This window comes from Ylistrum balloti, unplaced genomic scaffold, assembly GCF_031769215.1.
Source record: "Ylistrum balloti isolate Yb309-2 unplaced genomic scaffold, AGI_CSIRO_Ybal_v1 Utg370666, whole genome shotgun sequence".
Taxonomy (NCBI): domain Eukaryota; kingdom Metazoa; phylum Mollusca; class Bivalvia; order Pectinida; family Pectinidae; genus Ylistrum; species Ylistrum balloti.
In genome coordinates, this window is record NW_026782403.1 from 267954 (window position 1) to 293107 (window position 25154).

At 34.9% G+C, this 25154-nt stretch overlaps 1 protein-coding gene across 1 annotated transcript; it reads left to right on the forward strand.

The window, feature by feature from the left end:
- Positions 1 to 23251, forward strand: LOC132557374 (uncharacterized). The gene is made up of 8 exons (XM_060221870.1): positions 1 to 53; positions 8779 to 8843; positions 10078 to 10125; positions 11863 to 13181; positions 17016 to 17090; positions 17550 to 17647; positions 19127 to 19192; positions 23110 to 23251. The coding sequence occupies exons 1-8, from the start codon at positions 1 to 3 to the stop codon at positions 23249 to 23251; spliced, it is 1866 nt and encodes a 621-aa protein (XP_060077853.1).
- The last annotated feature ends 1903 nt before the right edge of the window (positions 23252 to 25154 follow it).

Below are 25154 nucleotides of genomic sequence, written 5' to 3' on the forward strand. Positions count from 1 at the left end.
ATGGCCAGGCAGTTTTCATTCAGGAATCCGGTAACAGGAAAGCCCTTGGCCCCGTGAGTATAAAAAATCGATATCTGACAGTAGAAAGGTGTTCCGGTTCCAAATAAGTTAAAGTAGTTCCCTGATGTTTCTGGGTATGTAATGAGTATTGAGTGATATATCAATGGGTATTTAAACGATTCCTGTTTTATGTTTGATTCACACGTTTATATCTGCCAATCAATCAGATAAATCAATAGATAATGGACAAGGGTACTCGGATAACACCAAAGATACTACTATCACAGTGATCACTGCTACAAAACACATGGTGATCCTGTCGGTGTAGTGTGTGTCCTACCTTATAGTACAGATATATCCCGTAACACAGTCTGCTGCATACCGTCTGTGTCATATGCTCATTTCCCATAACCAGCAACGACTGATGCAAGTATGATATTCTCTTTATCATACAGTGTTATCGAGTGATATTGGATCGATCACTATTTGGCTATTCTGTAGCTAATTATGAATTGTATAAAAATGTGCTGTTTGCCTATTTGTCATGTACGCTGTTTTTGTTATACCTAGATTTTATTAACTACTACGTGATGTGTTTCAATTTGGCATTAGTTCATAAGCATTAGAATTGTTACAATTTTAAAGATATTTATGGAGATAGGTGTCGGAAACGATATCGTGTGAAGGATTTATTTAGGTCTGTCGTATCGTTTACCTGATCAACTGTAATAACTGTACGTATTGTACACTGAACTATTATTTATTTTAGCTTAACGTAGTTAAACACGCTTAATCATTATTGTTCAGATTGTTCAGCTTGACAATCTTCTGTTCATTTCCTTGCCCAACTGATCGCAGCAATATTTGATATAACTTTCTTCTACTCCAGATTAAAACTTATTTTTTGTGACAGTTGTTACTATAACGTGTCCTTCTCCAAGTTATTACTTACTCTCTGAAAACAATTTCCTTCAATCCGAGTGATCAGTTTTCTTTTGAGAAATGTTATTGTTTTCTTCCACACCAAGATATACCTTATCTTGTGATATATATTTCTTTCACTTTTCTCCCATCCAAGTTGTGAATTACTCTCTGTCAACCGCAGTTATTATTTTCCGTCACTTCAAGTTATCACTTATTTATGACAACTGTTATTACAACTTTCCATCACTCCAAGTTATAACTAATATGGTAACCACATCTCTACCCTATAATGTTTTCCCTCTGCTCCTGAGTAACACCAAACGTTTATGTCCATCTTCTGACCCTGCCCCTTATATACACACGTAATTGTCAAGTATCTTTAAGATAACAAAGATTTTAACAAAATTGTATGTAAACTCAAAATTGACGAAACGAGGCTAAAACATGAACAAAATAAAAATAAATTACAGAGTGACCAATCAATATTTAACAAGTACAATGAGAAGAAGTTTATGTATCTTCTTCATTGAAGACATTGGCAATGGAAACATTGGTCATTCCGAGTAAGTAATGTCACGTTCTCAAATAAGAACAAGGTTGACTGCAAAGACCACAAGTATATGTTTCGATTTTATCAAAACAAAAGAATTGTTCATGTAGTATTGTGGTTAATGTTTCATTCAAAAATGTTTTTTTTCAAGACGACTCTTGATTTTACAAAATAGGATTGCAAAGGTTTACTATTGATAAGTCTAACCAAATGGCAGAATTTCCTGGCGCATTCAGATTTCAATATCGATATGTTTATTTAAAGTCCTAACTATATTAGGGCATTAGCTACATACAGTTATTACATCTTTTCTGGATCTCCCTCACATTATAGGATTAATGAAGCCATTCTGCTTCTGTTGGGGTTTTGGTCGTATTTCGATTACATAATTTGTTGTTTATCGTTGCGTTATACATCTTTAATTGTTGTTCACTGTTTACATCCTCGATACTCTAGGGATTACGATCACTTTCGCTCTCTGCACCCTTGGTGCATTTCCTAACAAAACTGAAGGCACAAGCGAAATAATGTGATTGATCTGAAGCGGGTTTCAGGTAAAAAAAAATCGTTATCAATCACAGACTGGTACGCTCATTTGAAGATTAGTGAGAAGCAACACAGATTTAACTAATCTCGTCCTGTCCACAAGGTGTCGCCTATGGAGCCTTTAGTTTTGATGTGAAAGGTTCCAGGGGTGAAGATAGTGATAGTGAGTGTGATTCCTTGAGTATTGACGATGCATTGTTCAAGACACGGTGATATGTTTACAGTGTTTAAGTAAAGGTATTATATAGATAAGGACAGACACACAGCTGATCGGTTCACGTTTGGGATATCATTAATGTTTATCTTCGTTTAAATGAGAGTACAGTACAAAATATGGTTTAAGATCATTGTTCATTCGATATTGGGACGAGTTTGAATCAATATCGCTATATAGGGAATTGTGCTGCTTTTAACCACATCCTAAGATCACGTGTTCTCGTTGTATATCTTCCTAGCAGTACTTGAACTTTTTATGTCGTTTTGTGCGGTTGAAACTAGTTTTGTGGAGTTTTATGAGAAAATATTGATTTCTTTTCTAGAGATATATTACTCTAATGAAATACACATCAACACTGATAAGTGTAATTTCCTCTTTAAAATACAGGTGTAAATGTTATGAGCTATGACTATATATTTAGATATTCAATAAAATAGTACACTTGGAAATATAATTTTGTCTGTTCCTGTCAAATAAGTTGTACATGTATATACATACGACTAGCCTTAAATGATAAATTTTCAATATAGACATAAAAAAAACCGCAACTTTTAGGTAATTAATTCATACTAGTGCAATTATGTTGTTAAATGTAAGTTTTAAACCATAAACTAAATGTAATAGGTGTTATTTTAAGATAGATGGACGATAAGCTATGACTCGAGTCTCTTAAATGCCCCCAAACATAGATGTATTCCTAACATATATCATTAACTTTGTTCATGTAGTTTAATTAGTGTTACGGTTAGGAACTCCATGAAATGGATTGTTCTGTCCACAAGTTTTCAATAACCAATTTACATGTTACTCCTAAATTATCCAATATCCCACCTCAACTCTATCTTGTATCGGTTTTGTTTGTTTTGTTATATTTTGTTGTTTTTTTGTGCTGTTTTGCTATATTTCACACTGTAGGTCCGATAATTGGGATATATCTTATGTCTTACTTGATTGTTTATTCTATGGGGTTTTGTACAATCCTTAAGACGTCATGTAATGACTCTTAGTAACAGCCGTAATGTTATGGTTATTTGAATTTTCCGTTGGTATCTCTACAATATACATATATGACGGAGTGATTAACGACGATTTAAATTGGCCAAGTCGACACTCGTAATTAACATGACAGACGATATCATCCATCGTTAATGTACTGCTTGGCCGAGTCCCAGTGTGAAAGAGGTGTCGACTTGCCAACTACCAGACACCCTAAACTGTTCCACGATAGGTCCCTAGTAACCCACAGAGTAACGCTATTCAGTAACACAATTACCATTCTACAGAGATATAACATAGTCACATCACGTAGATATCGCAAAAACGCTTGTCCATTATACAACTATGTATCAAACTGATTTTCTTGCAAGAAATCAGGAATGATTTACGATCTATGTCATTCTGAATATATTTTAGTCCTAAATGTTGATGGATACAAACCCACGGTAGATGATTCATTGTTGCAGGTGTTAGGCACACGTCTACTCTAGTCACAACATTGTAACACACAATGTTGTTACCGACCAGGGGAGCATGGCACTCTCAAAGAATTCAATGACTCCCTTCTGTTAAGTATTGCTTTCAATCAGATGTTTACCATTCTCCTTAACATCGGTAAGTTACAAAGTGATCTCGTGGTATTATCTGATACACAATGGGTGTAATATCGGTGTCGAAATATTGACAAGCTATCGTTAATGTATTTCATTTTAACACGTTTGCAATAGATCTGACTGAGAGATGTGACATAACATTTCAACTGTGTGATGATATTGCAAAAACTGCGCCCATTATGGATTCATCATTATTCGATTACTCTGAAGGTGTGTTGTTGATGAGAGTCATTGTTTAGACAAAAAGCGGGTTTGTACTACAGTATACCGTGACACAAAATGTTTAAATACCAAAATAAATACGTCTGTCCCATAAGTTGTATAACCATATCAAACCGACTACCAGACTCGGCCAGTACGTCAGAGATGAAATCGGAATTGTAATACATCACTGACTAGTAGTCGAGCGGAAGGACGCATTTAACTGTGGCCCATTGTGTCGATCGCTAGGTGACGTAACACGATTAGGTTGATCTCTGATCGCCCGATTTAAATTCTATTGAATCGATTAGCATGCGCTTACCACCAATTATAGGTAACCCTACTTCAGATAGGGATGTCGTGTGATCGCCGTTAACGCGATCAGAGGACACGCAATGCGATCAAGGGACATAAAATACCATCGAAATTAGAATTTGTTATGGTCTTATGGATATTAGTTTAATAAAATTATAAATAAAATTGCATTTTCATATGGAAAAAAGTAAATAGTTTGAGCTACAATATCTTTAATAAAAGTAAAGTAAGAAGTCTGATGTGAACTGAGTAAAGTATTACACAATATGCGAGCCTTTTTTGTTTCAAGTTGAAAGACCGATGAAAAGATTAGTATTCATATACCACGTTCTTTCACATAGATGTACTCTTGATAAGACTATGCGTCACGTAACTAGGTAATTGATTGACTGATACATATACTCATCATGTAAGTTTAACGAGGTTGTATTAAAAAGTGAATAATATTACGGTCTGTAAAAATAACTATACGTCACCAGTTGAATATCAAGTTAAGACACAGAAAACACTCTAACAGTTTAATATAGTAATTACCGAATGGTATCGTTCTATAGAACCCTATGCAATACTTCATTATGTTTTAAGTCCCTCTGTTGCTGTGTCTTACTAAGGTTATATCGTTGTATGTTTTTTCCGTTTATGCATTGATGGTGGCTTAAATTACTGAACATTTTCTTCCTTTACAAGCTAGTGTACCTAGGCTTTACACTCGGATTTGCTTTATTGCTCCACGGTTAAGTTATTGGTACAGGGTGTATTTCAAAGAATTGTTGTAAATTATCACTTTGGTCAATAAAATCAAACAGTATCATTATTTAGACGGAACGCCTTTTACACATGTTTGTATATTATGATATATAACACACGTTATCTTAAATGGAAACCTCGTCGTTTTCCCTAACACGGTTGTCTTTGTTTGTCGTAAGCCTCACGCTGCGGGTTAATATTGTGACAAGACTTACTGGTTTATTGATTGTGTTTGAAGGTGAATACCCAGGCTTACCTCTATGTTTGACTCCGGGTGTCTATCTTACCGTATACGTAGATGACCGTTCAGATCAGTAGTGGGACAATACTCTCAAAGATAGGCTAGGTCCTGATTTACATTGCTCTAGAGAAAATCATATTGATCTGTGTACACGGACATATTCCACGTGTTGATGAGCAGCATTTATTCTCCGTCATGATATCGTCCTATTCTTGTAGAGTGATCCTCATAACTCTTGGAATTATGTATGCATACATCTTAACCTTAAGGCCTTATGTCGCCATAGACGTACTTAATCTTGATAAATATAGGTTTGTTTTAGAGGTAGATGTTCACGAATTACGTAAAACAAGTGGCAAAAATAAACGTTGATGTTTTATTTTAAATTTAACGGAATTAGCAGGGTGATATCGATTTTCCTATTGTGAAATTTCCATTTCTAGATAGTGACTTTTCTACTTCCCCACCAATATTGATGACCTGTTGATTTTTTATCCAAGTGCTTGTTCCCTATATCGTATTTCCGTTTAAGACACCTAACTGACTACGTCAACATCAGGTAGTGAGAGATGTTAGTTAAGAAAACAAGGATGTCTTATGATCACTATCATGGTCTCATTTGGAAATATTCTATTTTGTAGAGAGAAATGAAGTTATAAGTGTTCAATGCTCGTTAGTATGCCTCGTACCTCTGTTGGTATAAAGTCCGATTCTCATTTGGGCATGCGGCATTTCCTTTTGGGTTTGATAATGAAGAAAAGAAGACGCTGACATCTTTGGAACACATGGTTCTATATATCTCTTATTTTAGGATCTCCTTATAAATTTGATTAAGATTTTGCTAATTTGTCTTTTGTATCTGAAACATCGAACAGGTTAGAGAAAGTTTAGTGTTCCGAATGAATTATTTAACCAAATGTAAATAGTATGTCAAGCGATGAAAAGTGCATTCTCTGTAGTAATATCAATGTGGTAACATCTTCTCTTGAGTGACAGTATTGTTATATACTTAAGTGCAGGTTGTGTCTATATATTTTTGTCTTCTCCGTTTACAAAGATATCGTTATGTATATTACATCTGTGGTCTTAAGTGGTGTGTGCTATAGCCTGTAAAGAGTTTTCGTCGATGTAAAGAGAATTACATACACAGTGAATTGAGCATGATCGATGGGTCACAACCCCACATAATTTTCCCCAATAAAAAGAACCTAATATGCATTTGAATAACCTCACATGTTAGGAAGAACGATTTATCGATCAGTGAACCTGGTAAGACTGTTAATGAATACTTAAGGTAGCACAAGTTTGCTAATGAATACAGTAAAACACGTTGTCAAAATCAATGAAGTGGTTTTATTTTTATATTTGAAGTCTATAAGGATGAGACGTTTCGGTCTTTTGTATGGGCTAAGGTATATACATATCAATATATGCATAACGTTAGTCTACTGGACTGTAGTTGTGTTGGTTAAACAATGCTACGTACAATATGCGATAAAACTTATCGATGCATCTGTTTAAAATATACAACCGTATATCTTTGTCATGTAATTCTAAAGTTTTTGACGTGAAAGAAACATCCAATTGTTTCAACGTTAAAAAATCTGTCAAACGAATTCCTACATTCATGTTTCATTTTTGTCACCAAAGAAAAGTGTGTTAGGATCTTAAAACTTAACCTGTGATCGGAAATCGCTACGTATCCTACATTATCACTCAAAGTATTCAATAAAGCAGGTGAATCCCTAATCGACGTCGATTGATCCTGATTTCAGTAGGATAGTACTGGTCCTTATCACAGCGAACACTTGTGTGTGACTAGATAATTGTGTACCCAGGTGATTTATTCCACTACCCCATTGTCTGTATGTAATACGATCTAATATCGATATGTCAGCCGTGTCCGGGGTGTTATCCACACTTATGTATGGACTGGTAGCACATATCGCCACTTTAGGACTTAATCTCATAGGAATCCTTAATCAACATATAATATATTACCGTACATACTGTAGCAGCCTAACACCAGTTTACCACGGTCAGATAAGTCGTGACGTTTCTAAACTAATTGCTAATGTTTCATACTATTTATGGCCATGTAAATTAATAATAATTTTAGTTATGGAAGATCAAAGCGGTCATATTACAGTATGGTACGTGCATACCGATTAATGTTTCTTAATAGATTCAGAGACGACTTAAAATTATTTTTTACAAAGCGGTCATGGTGATTGGGTCACTAAGTAGACATAGTGCCTCGAGGTTTGTGTGGTGGTTCGATTTCACTATATTTCTTCGTATTTGGATATATTATTATACCCTTCCATGATAAGTAATACAGAATATCACGGAACAGTTTGGTATATGTCTATGCCTGGGTCCACAACGTTCCATGATGTTGAACTAGTCTCGTCATTATATGGCGTATGTACAACTCAATCTAGTGATGAAATCACTATCAGTTATTGTTTTAGACTTGAATTCCTTGAAGTAAATATTAAGAAGTTTACAAGATAAAGGGACCCGGCATATTGGAATGATTCAATAATATCACTTGTTGATCAGATCTGTATGTCCCTGGTAATAAACCTGTGTATAACTAGACATTCTTGGTTTAGTTATTCCACCTTAGTTCACGCTGGCTTCTAAATTGGGACTCCTGGGTTACTCAGTAACATTCTGTCTTACATATTTTGTCTCTGTTTTATGTATTATCTTGTCAAACTACTGTAACAACCTGATATATGACAATAACCTTTATTTCTTTATTCCATATCAATCTCTTTTTTGTAACATTTCTATCTGAATAAATGAAAATTCAAGGTTTATCCTATAGATTTATCTCACAATTGCATGTTAACAATACACCACATGGTGGTAGAAATATAATTTTGAATATCCATTTTCGTTTATTGTCATGCAGTTCTAAAGGAAAATGTACAAACAGTTGTTCGTATTGATTTCTGAACGATGTCGTCTTTCCTTGCGTGTCGCGTGCTTCCTTTGTTATTCAATGTTCCTATACAATTACTTACGTCTAAAGAGGACGATAATAGATTAAAGTTATGCTATGCTATCGTTTGGTTTGTCCAAGAAACTGTTCATACTTCGGGTAAAGGGATTGATATAAGACCTAGATATTAGATTCTGGTTATTTCCATCGCTTTAACATTGCATACTTGAATAATGTCAATGATCCATGTTAACCCCCCCTAATTTCAGGAAAGGACATCTTCTTATTAATAATTTCAGATATTGCTACAAGTGTGCCAACTTTACTTCTTCCCTGAATTGACATCTATCCAGTCCCGTTCGCCTCCGAAATCCGTCTTTGAATGCCCTATGACGATAGGAAGCATCTTTTATTTTTAGCTGTAACACCAATGTATAACATTTGACTAAATGTTTGTTCTCTTCTCTTCAGGAGGAAACCACCAAAGCCACAGAAACTATGCGGCTGGGAAGTGGACGATATCACTAGCCATTCACCAGGTAAGGTGATACTCCTTGGAACACAAAGTGCTTTATTTTTAATGGGATCACATCACAACTTTGTTATGTCATGTATAGGTCTGTGGTATACACATGATGATATCAAGACCTGAAATGACATAACACCATTAATAAATAATGTCACACAATCATCACACTAGGAAAATATACAGGGCCAAAATTTGCCTGATTTGAAGGAGATTTAGAAAAAAGGTTCTCTTGTTTTCTGTTGTTTAAAAATTGTGTGATATAAGATTCCTAGAAGCATGCAAATGTCATATCATCTTTCAAACACTTCCAAATAATGGATGTTTAGGCTTCAGTCATATACACGTATTGAATTCATTTAATGGGTGATGGTCGATGGTGTTAATGACGTCATACACAACATTTAATTATAACGGTATTGCTAATAATAAGATATTGTTAGCTACTACTCTAACGATGAATATTTTTTGTTCTTGATATGAGGTTCAACGTTTTCGTTTATTTCCTTGATAATTTCTTTGTTATCAGTTGTTACTTGCACCCTTTTCAGGCATTTCCATGAAAATATTTCTTTTATTTACATTCTCCTTTAGTTTATTAGCTGTTTACTTGTTGCTGTTTTCTTGTTTGTTTTGGGATGTTGACATACCTTGTAACTTGACTTGTTTGAGATGGACATGGCAAGTGTTGTCGATAAAACAGGAGTTGATTACTTCAGGTACTTGTACCTTTATGACCAAACGCGTAGCTTTTAACACACTTGTAAGACGTTAAGCAATATAAAACCATAGAAAGGTTACTTTTTACGACTTGTTTCTAAGCAGTTAAATCTAAATGTCTGGTTTTGATGCTTTGTATAATAAGATAATGATATATAGTGTTTTTATAAGGTACCAAAAGAATGTGACAAAAAACCCTTACTGTTTGTTATTTTATTTACTGATACTATGACCTCTAAGCTGGGCGATTAACGAAATCACGAAAAATATCACCAGGTTTCGTGCCAAGATGTTATGAGCGACCTTCTGTTTGACGCCCGATCGTCTTAATTACTTGGACTAGTTTTTAAGTGAACTTTGGTTGGAAATACTTTGGTCACAGACTGTATTCTACGGCATTGATAACATCTAGAGAGGTATTTCATCAGAGCATCGCCTTCTTGATATAAATTGCGTGCACGACACACAACATAAACACGTTCAACTCTGGTACACACGTGAACAAATTCCCCTTTGTTATGTTACAGGAATAGAGACTTGGAGTAACCTACAGGTTCAGATCCACGAACGACAGGGTAAGTAAGGAACTCAGAGCTGCCGTTTAAGATCCACGAACGTCACGTAAGTATGGTTGTCGGACCTACAGGTTCATATCCACGCACGACAGGGTAAGTAAGGTTGTCGGACCTACAGGTTCAGATTCACGAACGTCACGGTAAGTAAGGTTCTCGGACCTACATTTTCAGATCCACGCACGACAGGGTAAGTAAGGTTGTCGGACCTACAGGTTCATATCCACGCACGACAGGGTAAGTAAGGTTGTCGGACCTACAGGTTCAGATCCACGAATGTCACGATAGGTAAGGATGTAGGATCTGCCACATTAAAAAAAGGTTGCATGACATACCGATTAAAACTCAAAGCAAGGTTGAATAGTGTACTGGTTCAGATGTTCGAACGTCGCGGTAAAGCTCGTGATCCGACACTAATACTATTGTACAATGACTGGAATTAAACGTAATCCGTGACGATTACTGACTGGAGACTATATAGTAATACGAGACTTTGGATTGACTTTGCATGAGGTCGACTGGTTTTAAACTTGTAAATATACGAATTTACTTTTTTCAGATAGCTTACCATAGATAATCTTTGCTAAGAACATGTTTTCAGAATACAGAAATGAGTTATGTTTTTCCATTTGAGTAATCATTATAAAAACATACATAGAGGACGTAAAAAAAGTAGACATTTTTAAACACACGCTTAAATGGTCACTGTTACAGCTCCAGTCACGCCTACATCAGCTTTAATGACAAACCGTTGTTATTTTGCCGTCATTTTTAGCTTCATAAATTCATCCAATAGGTGACGAAAGGAAATAAAAACAATTAAAAGAAGGTTATGTATTCAAATCATGTATAATTAATTAAAGGATTTGTATATGACTGATGCAAAATAAGATAAAGTATGTAATATAATGAAAACATCAATGATTCATCATGAACATCATTTTTGATATAACTGAATACAAATCTATACAAAAATCGATTTTAAAAATAAAAAAGGTATATATTATTTTTAATCACTATTAAAACCTTAATGCCATTTATGATGCTTTATCCACTTTCCTCTTTATGTCCACATAAAAGAATCATTTCTAATTCCTATCCAAACATCAATACAATTTCAAATTTTCAACCAACCTTCAACTTTTCTTGTGCATCTATACTCTGTCCTTTCACACCATATGTCCAGAACATTATCTTATTTGTAGACGATCTTTGGATATTCCTACTATTGGCAAATACGTTTTTGAATTTAAAGGATATTTTTCAGATTTGTTCATGAGTTTAGCAGAAGTAGTGTCTCTGAATATGATCCAACATAAATTGATTTTTACTAGTCATGTATATTATATAAATTAAAAACTTTATTACCAATGAATGGACTACATGTTTATTATGGTGAAGACACAGGTTGTAGATGCGCGATTTTCGGTCATAGCGACATTCGTTCGGTTTATAAAACGTGACTGAAAAAGAAAAATGTTCAATACGAAATGGCATTATACTTTGTGGACAATATTGTACTTTGATGTTTTAAAGAAAATCTATCGTAGAAAATCTGCTATCTGCTATCTAAGAGAATAATGACCCTGGTACACCTTGTAAAGCGTTGATGTAATTGATTGCGAATAGTTGACCAAATTTTCATGTCAGGGAAATTAACAGGAATACGTTAAAACGGCATTTGTGTAAAAAGCATTTACAAATATTATGTAACTTTGAGAATTGTGTTTTGATTTGTAGGGAAACTCAAACATGTACCAGAGCATGCAGCTTACAAACATTTGCCAAAACGAAGATGTACTGGGTTCGAGGACACCGATTTATTCGAGAAAGAGAGCTTGCACGAACATTTCTTCAAAAAGATTATTAGCGAAGAAAAACCGCCGATTGATTCTAGTCCTAGCACAAATGCAACACTGCCAGATGGAACAATTCGCAAAAAGAGCGCACGTGCCCCACGGATACGAACGGCAGGTTCTATTAGATCCAACGAGGCGGATAGACCCAAAACGCGGGACGATCTCGAGGTGCCTTACAAAGAAAGCGGTTACGCTGTTCAAACTCTTCCAAGGACTGAAGTGCCGTTCGGCTTTACGAGATCGGTAACTGACATTGGAGAGGAAAGATCGCCCACAATGCGAAGGATGCTCTATTACTCCCGAAAGTATGCTTCAAAAGACGACGCCATATATGATGAAGATGAAGACGAAGGCTACGATTCAAAGACGCCAAGCGAGGAAAAAGAAATAAAATTATTCGATACGCCTTTAATCATAAATCAGTGTGGGACGTCCAATGGTCGGTATCAACAGGATTTTACGCGTGAGTGCAGGAACGGTCAGCGCGTGGCTAAGTTCTCATATACTCACCTAACGCCTCGACATGTGATTGCCGAGCACTTCGACGATGACCCGCGTAATGGTGCTGATCAGAAAACTTATGGTGATACGTATAGGCAATCTAAACAGTGTATAGACGAATCGAAGGAAAATAGCAGAATTCGCAAAAAGTTAGAACGTTCACATACCATTATAGGAAATAAGACCGACAGTTCGGCAGTATCCGAGGACCGACCATCGGCTATAGTATTACGTAAGATCAGTATACAGAATTCAGAAGGAGAAGGAACACACGAAACTGTGTTTGATCTTCAGAAACAATTACATAGATCGTATACAACTTTACACGAACATAGCACAGATAGGGAACATTATCCCGTCAATATTTCTAGTCCGGAACTCAAGTGTCCACAGCACCGACCGCAATCCCGACCTTCGCAAAAGATTACGATTGACTCTAATAAGCTTGCTCCAGGAGATGTTTTACGGAAAACTCACGCCGGTATATTTGATTTACAACGATCTCATACGACAGTGTGTATGCCAATTGGAGAACTACTTCCAATGGCGGATCATTTCCATATTAAGTCTGCGTCATCCACGACGCATGCAGAACCGTCTCCTTCCGTGGCGAATGCAGCTTGTGAACAGGAAGACACTCCTAGACTGGTCAACATGGACGACGCCTCTCTCGATTATTATTCTATAAATAAAAGCAATGTAAGTGTTTTAATTACTAATTATATAGTGGTATGCTATACTAATTCATCACATAGATGACCTGTTATCCAGTAAATTTGCCCATGTAGTATATTTGCATATGTCACTGGTCAGAAAGTGATTTTGGTGCCATAAAATGAACAATGGCAACACGTCATGAACTGGAAATCGCGCTACAAAATCACGGCCACCGTTTGATTTTTTCATTCATACTTTGACTTTAAAACCTGACAAAATGTATCTTTTCTCGAGTTGTTTGATAATAAGCATTATTAACTTGTTTCCATTGTACGTGAGCACATGGAACTCGGTGCATACTTTTAATTTTTCCTCATCAAGGATCGCTAAAAAGAAAAACTTTTAAGAGTCTTTTCTTAAAACCTCATATGAAATAAAAACTGATTTAAGATCCTAAATATATGCGGATAGTGATTAAAGATCGACAACTCTGATAACAAACCAATTGTAAAGGAAATGTTGTGTTCATAAACCACCATATGTAATATTAGATTTTGACTCTTTTCGGATAAGAGAAGAAAGACAACTCTGAATGCTGAAAACGTATAGCTTTCATTTTGTTAACATTAATGTAAATTGTAAAAGTTTCACATCTAATCGTTAATTCATAGGGAAATGTGAATACTCTATATACGTAGAATGAAACATTACAAGCACTTTACAGCTTGGGACAGTGTACGAAGCAAGATCGATATCTACTGACATAAAAATGAATTATAACAATAAAAATGAAGAAATGTTATCGACTTGGTCTGATAAAATAAGTTTTTTATCGTCCGTACAATTTTTCGCAGTTTTGCAAAAATCATGAAGCAAATGGTATCGATTTTAATCGGAAGTCATTTAACAGACTACTCTTAAAATCAGACAGGAATTTAAACTTTAATGAACTCAAAATAAAACTGTTTTTATAGATAAATGAACACTTAATATAAATTCAGTTTACATATATGATACGTTCATTAATCAAATGTGACTTTTGTTATCGTTGACAGGTTCTATTTTAGCTATGTCCGATGATGGAATAAAAGTTATATCTTTAAACAATTTGTTTAAATAATCTTAGTGATCTGTTTTGATGCATTCTCATCTTCCGGCCTCATTTGAGTATGCCGTTGTCAATTTGATAGAAGAATCTTTGTGATCGCTTTGAGAGATTCTCGTCCTTTGGTCTGAGTAGACATGATGGCTTGGTGTTGCTTACGTGTAAGCAGAAGAAAGACATGGCATCAAATATGCAGATATTCTAGTTTCTAGAAACAATTTAGAGGTCGTACAATCGACTTCTTCTAGAGGGCGATATAGCGTAAAAGTGTCGATTTCTCTCCGTAGTGATTGATATGAAATACTACCAAAATTTTGTGATTTTTAGTAGTTCCTGGGGACACCACGACGGCCGTCGTCGTCGTCCGTCTTCTATCAACTTTTTTAATATATATTGCAACTATTCATGAACTACTGAGTGGATTTTAATCAACATCATTTGGGAAAGTTTTGCTTAATTGGTGCCCTCCCTCCCTGTGCGTTTCCCATAAAGAAAAATCAATCGATTTCTTTAAAATTTATCTTGTGCTTTAGGCCTGAAGCTTGCTTGGGTGAAGGGTAATCAGTTTTGTATAAATGGTGTGTCTAAGCCGCCTTGAGGCCAGAGGAGCGGGGCCCAATAGGGAAAATCTACCAATATCTTTAACATCTATCTGGCTCTGTAGCAATTGCAGGATATTGTCCAGATTTGGTCTGAGGCATGCATAGGTAAAGGAAATCAGTTTTGTACAAACGGTGGGTTTCGGCCATTTGGTGCAAGATGGGCGAGGCCCAAGAAGGAAAAATCATTTTTTATATCATTGCTTTACACCACCAAGAATTTATTTGAATATTTGGTTCTTTGAAACAGTTGTGATCCCCACTGAATAACTATAACATTGCTGAGCATCATAACTGATAATCTGTCCTGGGATCTAGTCTTACCCCAGGACAGATTATATCTTCGAAATTGAAATAACTATCCCATAACTTGATAGCATTGCTGGACATCAAGAGATTAACAACTGATTTCTGTCTTCACCTCTAGGGAATTTGAAACTGTATCTGTGGGGCGAGGCACATCGGGGGAAATGTTTTCCTTCAAAAGAAATGTAGAATCTTGCAGTATTGACTTAAATACCCAGGTCAGCGATACATGCCCTCTGGGCCTCTTGTTTAAAAAACGTTTTATCTTTTTCTTTTTTTACGCAAGTCATCGTTTTCAATGACATTAGACATTATCACATAGTAAGAAAATATTCAATTATAATACCATGTGATGGTAATGATGCAGTCAATATCTCTCCACCTGTTTGAATTTAAAAACCTATTAGCAGAGTCTCACATGATTCATTTACAGCTGTTTGAAAAATCTCAGTGTGATCTTTCATATTATGTACAGATTTCGTGAAAAAAGTGTTGTTTTTTTTAATGCCAGAATGCCTTGTAATAGTGATATTTAATATCATTGGTGGTTACTTAACACATTAGCGGGGCGAAGTACAGCAGTCAGGTATGATGATTGCTATGATACAAACTCCATAACATTTTTATGTATGTAAGATAAAAAAATTCCCTATCCGAGTATTATGAATTCTATATTTTGTCTCGTTTCCAAAAAATGATGTCTTCGTTATACCAAGTACAACATGAGTGAAAAACACATTACTTAGTATGTAACTTGCATGCCATGATGCCATTTACTTGATGTTGTGCAATTCAATTATGGGGCTAGTGCTTTATATAAAGCATTTCAATCAGTACTATTTTGGAACGTTTTCTTCAGGTTGGTAATGTGAACAGAATATTAGTTTTTATAACCCAACCAACAGGAAACCGTCATCAGAGAAACGTAGTATACAAAAATCGATCAATGTTATGTTTTTTCCATAGATCAGCAAAAAAACCTGATCGATTCCTTACCATCTCGTACATTACGTACGTCTGTGATAGTACGCTGCACACTGGTCATTTGTCTGATGAAGGTGACCATGTGGTCATCGAAACGTCACACTCTAATCTTCTACTGGTTGTGTTGTAATAAATTCTAGTCTATTACGCACCAATGTTTAAAACCATAAGAATACATGAACATCAATTATAATATGGTGAGAAAAACTATCTTGAAAACCTTAAAAAGAACAAGAGAAAGGAAATATCATTGACTTTATCAAACAAATCAGCAATTATTGACAATATAATTTCAATTGATATCTTAGTACAACGTTACATTGAAGACAAATAATGAATTATACTGTATCATGCAGCTGTAGCAAATAAAGGCCTGAAGGTAGAATGTTCTATATTGTATCGTTAAAGAATAAGGTTTCTACCTTCAGAGTTGCCTGGGTGTTTACTATGAATGTATTCACAATAACACTAATCTAGCCTAAACCACTTGATTACAATGCATGCAACTTGTTCACCGATCTATTAGTCATGTTTTGTTATTGTGTTATTTTCCCGCAATTTAACAACTACAATATTGCAAATATTCCTAGTCCCAAAAAGGCTTTCATTCTATAATTGTCTTTATTTGTATTCGTCTTCAATAAAAAGCTTGGAATATGAATTCAACTGCAAATAACATTTCTATATATAGTTAAAAGTTCCGGTGTTATCCACGTTAAGATTTATCGTTGTCCCTCAAGCAGATTTAGCGTCACTGTATTTGTAACAATACAACAATATGTGTGTGACCTTGATATGATACTTGATCAATACTGTCCAATGAGGAACCACGGCAAGTTTCTTTTATCATTTAAATCGTATGATTGATTTTGTTTCTTTCAGACTCTGTGTTCCGGTCCCTTCCGTCAATCGAAGTCATCTCAAGACACTAGCAACCGTAAAACTATGCCACATGTGGTCAGTATCAGGAGGATTGACCACAGCGTCGTAACCACCTGTTACACTTAGCTTCATTAGCTGTATAGCACGATATTTTAACCGTCCTTTCGAAAATCTTTCTTAACACCTAAGGGTTACCTCTGTACGTGACTAGTTCTTCCTCTTGTCACACCATTGCAATCCACATGAAAAAATGCATACATTTCATTGACGGTATAACCTTCTTCTAAAATTAAAAAAAGTTGAATTTTTGTATTTGTTTATCATTTAAGCGTTTATACATCAGATACATCAAGTATCAGTTTATGAATGAATATGATAGAAACCTGTTCTGTTCCCGTGAAAACCTTAAAAAACGATATTTCTGACACAAAAATGATACTTGACTTCGCAAGAATATAGTTTAATGTAATCATGTATCTAGAGAGAAAAAGAAATTTTATTAGTTATCGCAATGGTGTTTGTGTTCATTTTTAGGATCTTTACCCTCATTCAGCATCCAACATTATTCCGTCCACGCACGAGGCGCGCACGCGACTCACTCAGTCGAAACCAAAGGAGGGCCTCCCTTCTGGGTGAGTAAATTGAGAGTGTTGCTATATGATGATATATGTTGTATACATCAGATTATCAAGTTACTTTACGGCCAAAAAGAATACGTATTTTCACTTTTAGCAACTAGTTAAAAAAAAGTATATGTAACTACCTCGAATTGACGAATCATTGGCCAACTTCCCGGTCATGTGTGGTTTCGTTTCTATGATATCGCAATAAAAAATGCCTGTAGCAGCCAGACAAATTATATCAAATTTTTCACCGAAAAGATTAATGTATAATAAAGCTGTATGTCCTTTTGGCGATTTTAATTGCGTCGAATGATAATATTGGCCACATCTGAATGTTGTTTAGATTTTATTGCATGAGCAAGGTACTGTTTAATGTGACCAGTGATTCCTCTAACGGTATAGGAATTTGTTTTGCTGAATAGCGGGAAATAATGTTGCGAACTATAGACCCCTATCAGCTGTTATGGACTCTTTTCGTGAAGTACATTATAAATGAGAAGTTGCGGGCACATTAATCGTAAAATTAAGTAAATAAATTTTAATCACAAACTGGAAGTAAATGTCATATCGGTCGAACATATTCTATTATGTTTTTCAGTACTTGCAACTAAGTATGATTGCGTGTCTTGAAATTTAATTCTAAATATGAACATATTTATTTTCAGAAAGAAAATTATCAATTTATATTATCCTAATGTAATATCCAGTTTATTTTTTGTCTTTGTGCAATAGATAACATGACTGTAAACGCTAAGTACGTTTTTCAAATATGACATTGTGCTTTTATTTACGTGTATGCCTCAGCGACAACATCTCAACTACATGGAAAGGCTATGCATACTATTTTCATATTTGTGTGAAGAGCGCGTTATCCATTTCGATATTGAAATGATAGCACTGAATTTTAAAAGCTAATTTAGCGTATTTATACGCTAATTGGTCTCACAATCATGTAAACTGTCTCGGGAGGTGGCGTAAAACCAGAGGATGGAAATGGTGCGTCTGTTCTGGCCCACCAATCCTATTACACTACAGCCAAAGTTTCAGTCGGTTTCCTCTTGGGACATTCATCATAACCATTATGCGATTTGTGTATATTATTCATCACATATCAAAGATACACCAAAGTATGACTCGTTGGTATCGTAAGAAGTTTAATGGCGTATTAGTTATTTGTCAATTTAGATGCATTAAACATTTCCATATCGATATCAGAAATGATTCCGCTTAGTTACGATGTATCAACAACATATTCATAACTGTACATTGGTTTGATAGCTTGTACTGTTGTACTCACACAATCTTCAGCATTACGACTCGCTAATGAAACATGACGAATGTGATCGATGTTGTAATTGAATGTTTTACCATAGTCCCCAATAAAACTCCAGTAATCTATTCAATTATGCCATGGAAATTTCTGTTACGCTGGATTAGATGACAGATGTGGGTAAGCTGGTGTTCATATAGTATGATTTGTTGAATCAGGTCATTCTTGCCCAAGATGCCTACGCTTGCAGTACGCAGGAAGAGGAAAACGGAAAAGAAACCGGAGTATGACATGATTACAATTGTTTTCCCTATTTTCACATTGCCATCACGTTTGTGTGACTGATGTCACTTTTATTTCAAGCTCACAACTAACAGATAAACAGATTTACCAGTAATTATTGTTTTCTTTTATAGATACAGGTGCATTTGCAAAGACATTGCACTTTACTGACGTAAATGTTTGATGCTAATGTTTATTCATAAAAAAACATAATATCGTCTTCAACAGTCAATCTTTTCATGTCGAACGAAGAAATCGCTTGAGAAAATATTAAATCGAATCTGTGTACAATTGAAAGTCGAATCCTCAGTAATTGTTTCAATACAATGTTAAGTGTCTTGCATCTGCAAGATAAGCATAACACAGTTGCTTCTCTATTCAACCAGCATAAACATACTTGGCTCTAAATGTTGTTTGCCTACATTATTATTGTACCCATGCCTGTTTTAAGATTGTATCGCCTACTTACATTAAGTTGACCTATATATAAGCTAAGTACATGCGTGACGTGTGTATATACAATATATAGACATTTGCTTAATTGATTGTAACGTATTTTATGCAGCCCTAATTGAGATATGCATGTGCCTCTAACAACAAATATTGTATAGGAGATAGATATGATAAAATAAGGGATGCATGATTGGCATGGGAACGTCACGTATGTAAGTCAAATGCACATGAGGAGTGTCGTTGATGACGCAGTAGACGCTTACTCTTCAGTAACACCTATCTTATTGTCCTCGTCATTTTAGGAGTCTTCGTGTAAATTTTTCCTTTGTTCATATTTTGCCATAGTTTCATCGAATTTGAGTTTGAACCAATATTCAATTGAAATATCGATATTTTGTTGAGGTTTATGTCTTCTTAACTAAGATTATACCTGTTAAATACCGATTAAATGGAATGCAGTACTATAATTCACCAGCTAAATAATATTGAAAACGTATTTAATTTGTAGGGATCAACTTGTACGTTATTACTATTTGGCAACATTCACAGTAATTGAGAGAAAATCAGCATATAGAAACTGTCATATTTTAGTACGAAACCTGCGGTAGAAATATGAAAATAATATCATCAGATATTTTTAGACGTTAGACTACCGTATCTCTGTCATACAATACAGATACAATGCTCTTACAGCCAGGTTATCTCTTAGCGTGATTCAGTCGTAGTGCTTGGTACAACACTACTGTATTAGAACACGTAAGTTGGAAAGTCCGTTCCATGTATGTCATTTGGCAAGTAGACCATACCGTACAATCTAGAACTTAAACGTATTAAAGCTAAATTAAGTTGGCAATCCCAAGAAGTAGATAATTACCAGTGAGTTTATGATGTTGAGGAAAAATTTGGATCGTTCTTATTAATGTATAACAGCTGTAATACTTACCGTTGTACAGATATATTAAAAGCCTTAGAGGTAAAAAGGTGATAAGGTTTAGTAAAGTCGACAGTCTTGTGATATAAAGAGGAAAAAGGCAATGGATGCCATTTAATAGACAATCCTTGTGATTTAAAGGCTGTCATTATTTTAAGCTTCGTTAAATTCCCACAGAATAAGTATAGCATTCGCGGCGATGTTATGTAAGATAATGACCACCTGTCCTATTTCAAGTACATACCTAACTGTCATTAGATTTTTGTACCCCTAGGACGTGATGACGTGGTTAGCGTTGAATAGCCATTATCTTTGTAAATGCCGTTATGCATGTTCAGTGGTAAGTATAGGGATGGCCAGTATGTACAAAACTTTTCAGTACGATTCCCATGGTTACAGGTGCTAACTACACTAACTGACGGTCGCCCTTTTATTTACTATGTCACCACAGGACGACCACTCTTGAAGTTAGTATCGGCGGAATTGATATTGAAATAAAACAGGAATTCAAGCAGAAACTCCAACGTGCTACAACCATTGGGAAGTAAGAGTAGTGACGTAATCATACACGGTGTCTCGGTCTTTGTGAGATTATTTTGCTTTTTCCCCATGATTTTGAAAGTTTAATGACTACACCTAACTATCCTGCCGCTTTGCATGCGTTTCCTAACTGAAATGTTGATAGTGCAGTGAAACACTAAATCACCATTAGTGTAGGAAAAAAAGTGGAGTTTGCTAAATGTTGTCTAGTTGTATTATGTAAACATGTTAGCAGACCAGACAGAAGCACCTAGAGGGATAAACACTAACACGAATTATAGGGCACGTGGTAGTTAGGGCCCATTACCTGATATTATGGCTGGCTATACCATTGTCAGAAAAAAAACATATTTCAGTTTATACATGTACATCAGGCATTTGGTTCTATTAAATCCAATTTGATCATTACTTCTTTTAGTTGTTCATAGTGCCTGTTAATGCATACCGATTGTATTGCCTGAGGATTCCTGACCCTTGCCGTGATATTTCGTTTGGTATATTTCTGTGATGTCTGTCATATAATTCAACTCAGAATCCTCAGTGCTTTAAGAAGGGTATATATTGTATAGAAGTAATAATTGGATTAACCACAATAGTAAATTAGTTTTAATAGGTGTTGTTGTTATGTAATTAATAGTTTTGCTCATACATTGAAAATAACCACTATTGTTAGGGTAACCATTTTGCATAATTTGCTCAAAGTAATTATAAATTAGTTATTGTTGTTAATGTGTTTTTGCTGCAAATGATGAGCTGGATACAACCGACCAGTTCTCAATAATTCAGGGCTCATTTTAGTTGTTTAGACATTCATGTTTCCATAAGTTGCTGTTTATAATATCTCTCAGAAATCTAATTTTACAGAAGACTATTTCTCTTTCAAATTTGACAGATTTGACATTTGAATAATAACAAGGTGGTGATTGTTGAATACAATACTAAGGATTATATTATAATGCATATATTACATAATAATCAATATTTGCGATTGCCATGTAAATAGCACGAGCACATTTGGTGGCGATGACGTAGATGCATGTTCACTTTGTAGAATCACCATTTTGTCAGTCCTGGATTTGTTCTAGTTAGCTGTACTGGTTTCTGTTTTGTGGTGTGGAGTATGTGGTGATAAAAATATCCTAGATACATAAATATTTGTAGGTGGTTGGAAAAGTGTTATAACCGCGTAGTAAAAAAAAACATGATATTCACTTTTAATTTAATTTGTTTATCTGGTCGTAGCACACATGGAAAAATTTTTTTCCTTTTTAAATGCACTTTTATTCATTTTTGTTTATTAGGCTGGAGCGATATATACTTCTGACGTGTTCTTATACGGAAACAAAATACTTTGTTTTGTTATCTCTCGTGTTATATATGACTATTATCTTGATCATGAAAAATGAATTTTTGGTTCATTGTGTCTATGTAAAGAATATTGATATTCCAAGAATCATCAACGAGATAGTCCCGTACATTTTTTGAAACATTCCTTGATAAATATAAAGCCTCAGAGACAGTCCCTGGTAAACAAAAAACCAAATCGATGAATTATCAGTCCGTTTACGTTCCCGGCTAGAGGGTAACTTTTGCACATTTTGTGCCACAGAGACTTACTATGATAGGAAATTATCAATATAACTCGTTGGTTGTTCTCGGCATGCGATATTAGCCACCACAAGTGTTTTGTGGGTTGGACTTCTGTGGATAAGGGTGTATGAGTTTAATTTGGTTATATGATTGTGCCTGGGTGTGATTGAAGTGTGAATGTTGGTATTTGTTTTAAAGGTATTGCTTGATTTCGGGATACTTTAAATCGGAAGTCAGGGTTAGATGAAAAAGCAAGCTACTCATTTTCATAATACTTTGCCGAATTCAAATTGTTTACGCAAAGTATCTTGAATAGCAAAAAATTCACTGATGTTTAAGAGTATGCTTATACCTTTGTACAATATATCATATGTCATTTGTTAATGAATATTCTTTATGTTTCAGAATTAAGCTTACTACAAACCCTGATCGAGATACGAAAAAGAAACTCCGAGACGCCTTCTCGAGGTTTTATCACAAACGCTCTTATGCTCCTAACCGGAATGCAAATTGGTCAGATGAACTCCGATTTGTGTGGAACACGTGACACGTGGATACGTGTTAGATGTGAAACATAATTCTTTAGCAGAGTGCATTGGGAAAATTAACGAACGACAACCCTGGCAGAAATAAGTAAAACGGAACATGATATTTGTAAGGACGATGTGGAAGAGCTGTACCGTATTATTAATCCTGATGCTTAACAAGATTACAGACGTTGTTTAATTATCAAGTTAGGAAATAATAGATGCTATGAACTCAATTGAATACACAAATATCTGTATTAGAAAGATCTATATGAAATATTTTTAAAAAGTTCCTTAACATTTTTGTGTAACACCAATTATTTTTATCTCGGGTTGGTAATGTCAACACCTTCTCAAACACTACTTGTACGCTCCACACTTGTCATTTGTCTGTCTGATGGAGGTGAACGTGTAGTCATCGAAACTTCACACTTAAATCTTTAACTAGTTGTGTTATGAGAACTTTTATGCTACAATAACTTCTTTAAAATGATCCTATTGGTTTGGATGTACCTATGTAATACTGTTTTTCTTATTGACTCGCTAACTCACATTTGACAACGTATGGTGTATATTGATTTTTTATGTGCCAGTGTTAATTATGTAATAAGTCTTTACGGATTTGCACTAGACTGCTTCTCGTTTTTGTAAATATATTGCCCTATCCAAAATTTTCTATGACACTAAAAGCGATTGAACTGATAAACATTTGTAAACCATTACGTCATGCAAGTATAGTAATACTAGTAATAGAAATTAATCGTCAGAATGGACAGGGAACATAATTTCACTAAATATAGCATTTTCGGGCACCTGCGTGTGTAATGATTTGACTGAAAGTGTGTGATTATTTCAATGAATTAAATAATGGTATTTAAATATGGGTAGCTGTTGTAAGAGACACTGGCAGACCTATTGATGTCTGCGTTTTGTGAATGTTTCAAGGGCCTTAAATGTGACTTTTTTTATCTATATGGTTAATTATAACATACGTAAAAAGAAAATATCCGGTGAAATGGTGCATATATAAAATTTTATTTAGTATTCTTTTGTACCTTTGTCTGATTTCCAGTGATAATTCTATCGAGCGACAAATTTTTCGATCTTGCAAGTATTTATGACATATTTTTCATTCTGAGTTATATATGAAAACAATCTCATACAGAAGAATTAATAAGTCTGAATTTTGAGCGGTTATGTATGTGAAACCCTGTCTGCATATCGAGCCATTCTTCTACATTTTATCAGAGGTTTTTCATTCTTTTTATATGTTACATTAACATGAACTGAACCTTATTAATACAACTTTCGAGTGTTAATCATTCCCGTGTCTGGTGCTGTAGATTTTCACTGAGAGTAGTGGGTGCTGCTGTGAGAAGAACTAACCCACTGGTTTAAATGTGAATATGATTTATCATATATATTTATATATATATTTAATTTTCATGTCGTTTTAAATTTGTTATCAGTGATCAGTGATTCAGATAGGTCTGCTTTTAGCACCTATCACAAATAATGTCATATCATGACCTATATTAGTTATTTACCTATACTATCACCTGTGCTGTGACTACTTAAACTGTTTTATCCGGAACTGAAAACGTCAATGAAATTCTTGAAGGAGCAACGAATATATATAGATTGCGTTTCTATCAGTGCATTGGTGATTTGTTGATACATCTCAGGAAATCTATCCATGTTACTACGTTGTTATGACAAGTATATTATTTATCTCTTATACTTTTGTTTTGTTGTACAATTATTGATCAAGGAGATTGTTTTTTGGAAAAACATGTGCTAGCTTCACATTATCACATGTCTATAGAAATTCGGTTTAATGTTGTCTGCTGACTCACATTTTTGACTTAAAAGTGATTTAGCAATCTCCCCTGAAAACTCATATATGACACAAAATAATGAGAG

Coding starts and splice junctions, on each gene's coding strand:
- LOC132557374 (XM_060221870.1), top strand. CDS start 1: ATGGCCAGGCAGTTTTCATTCAGGAATCCGGTAACAGGAAAGCCCTTG. Junction 8,844..10,077: donor TATCACTAGCCATTCACCAG/GTAAGGTGATAC, acceptor GTTATGTTACAG/GAATAGAGACTTGGAGTAAC. Junction 17,091..17,549: donor GTAAAACTATGCCACATGTG/GTCAGTATCAGG, acceptor GTTCATTTTTAG/GATCTTTACCCTCATTCAGC.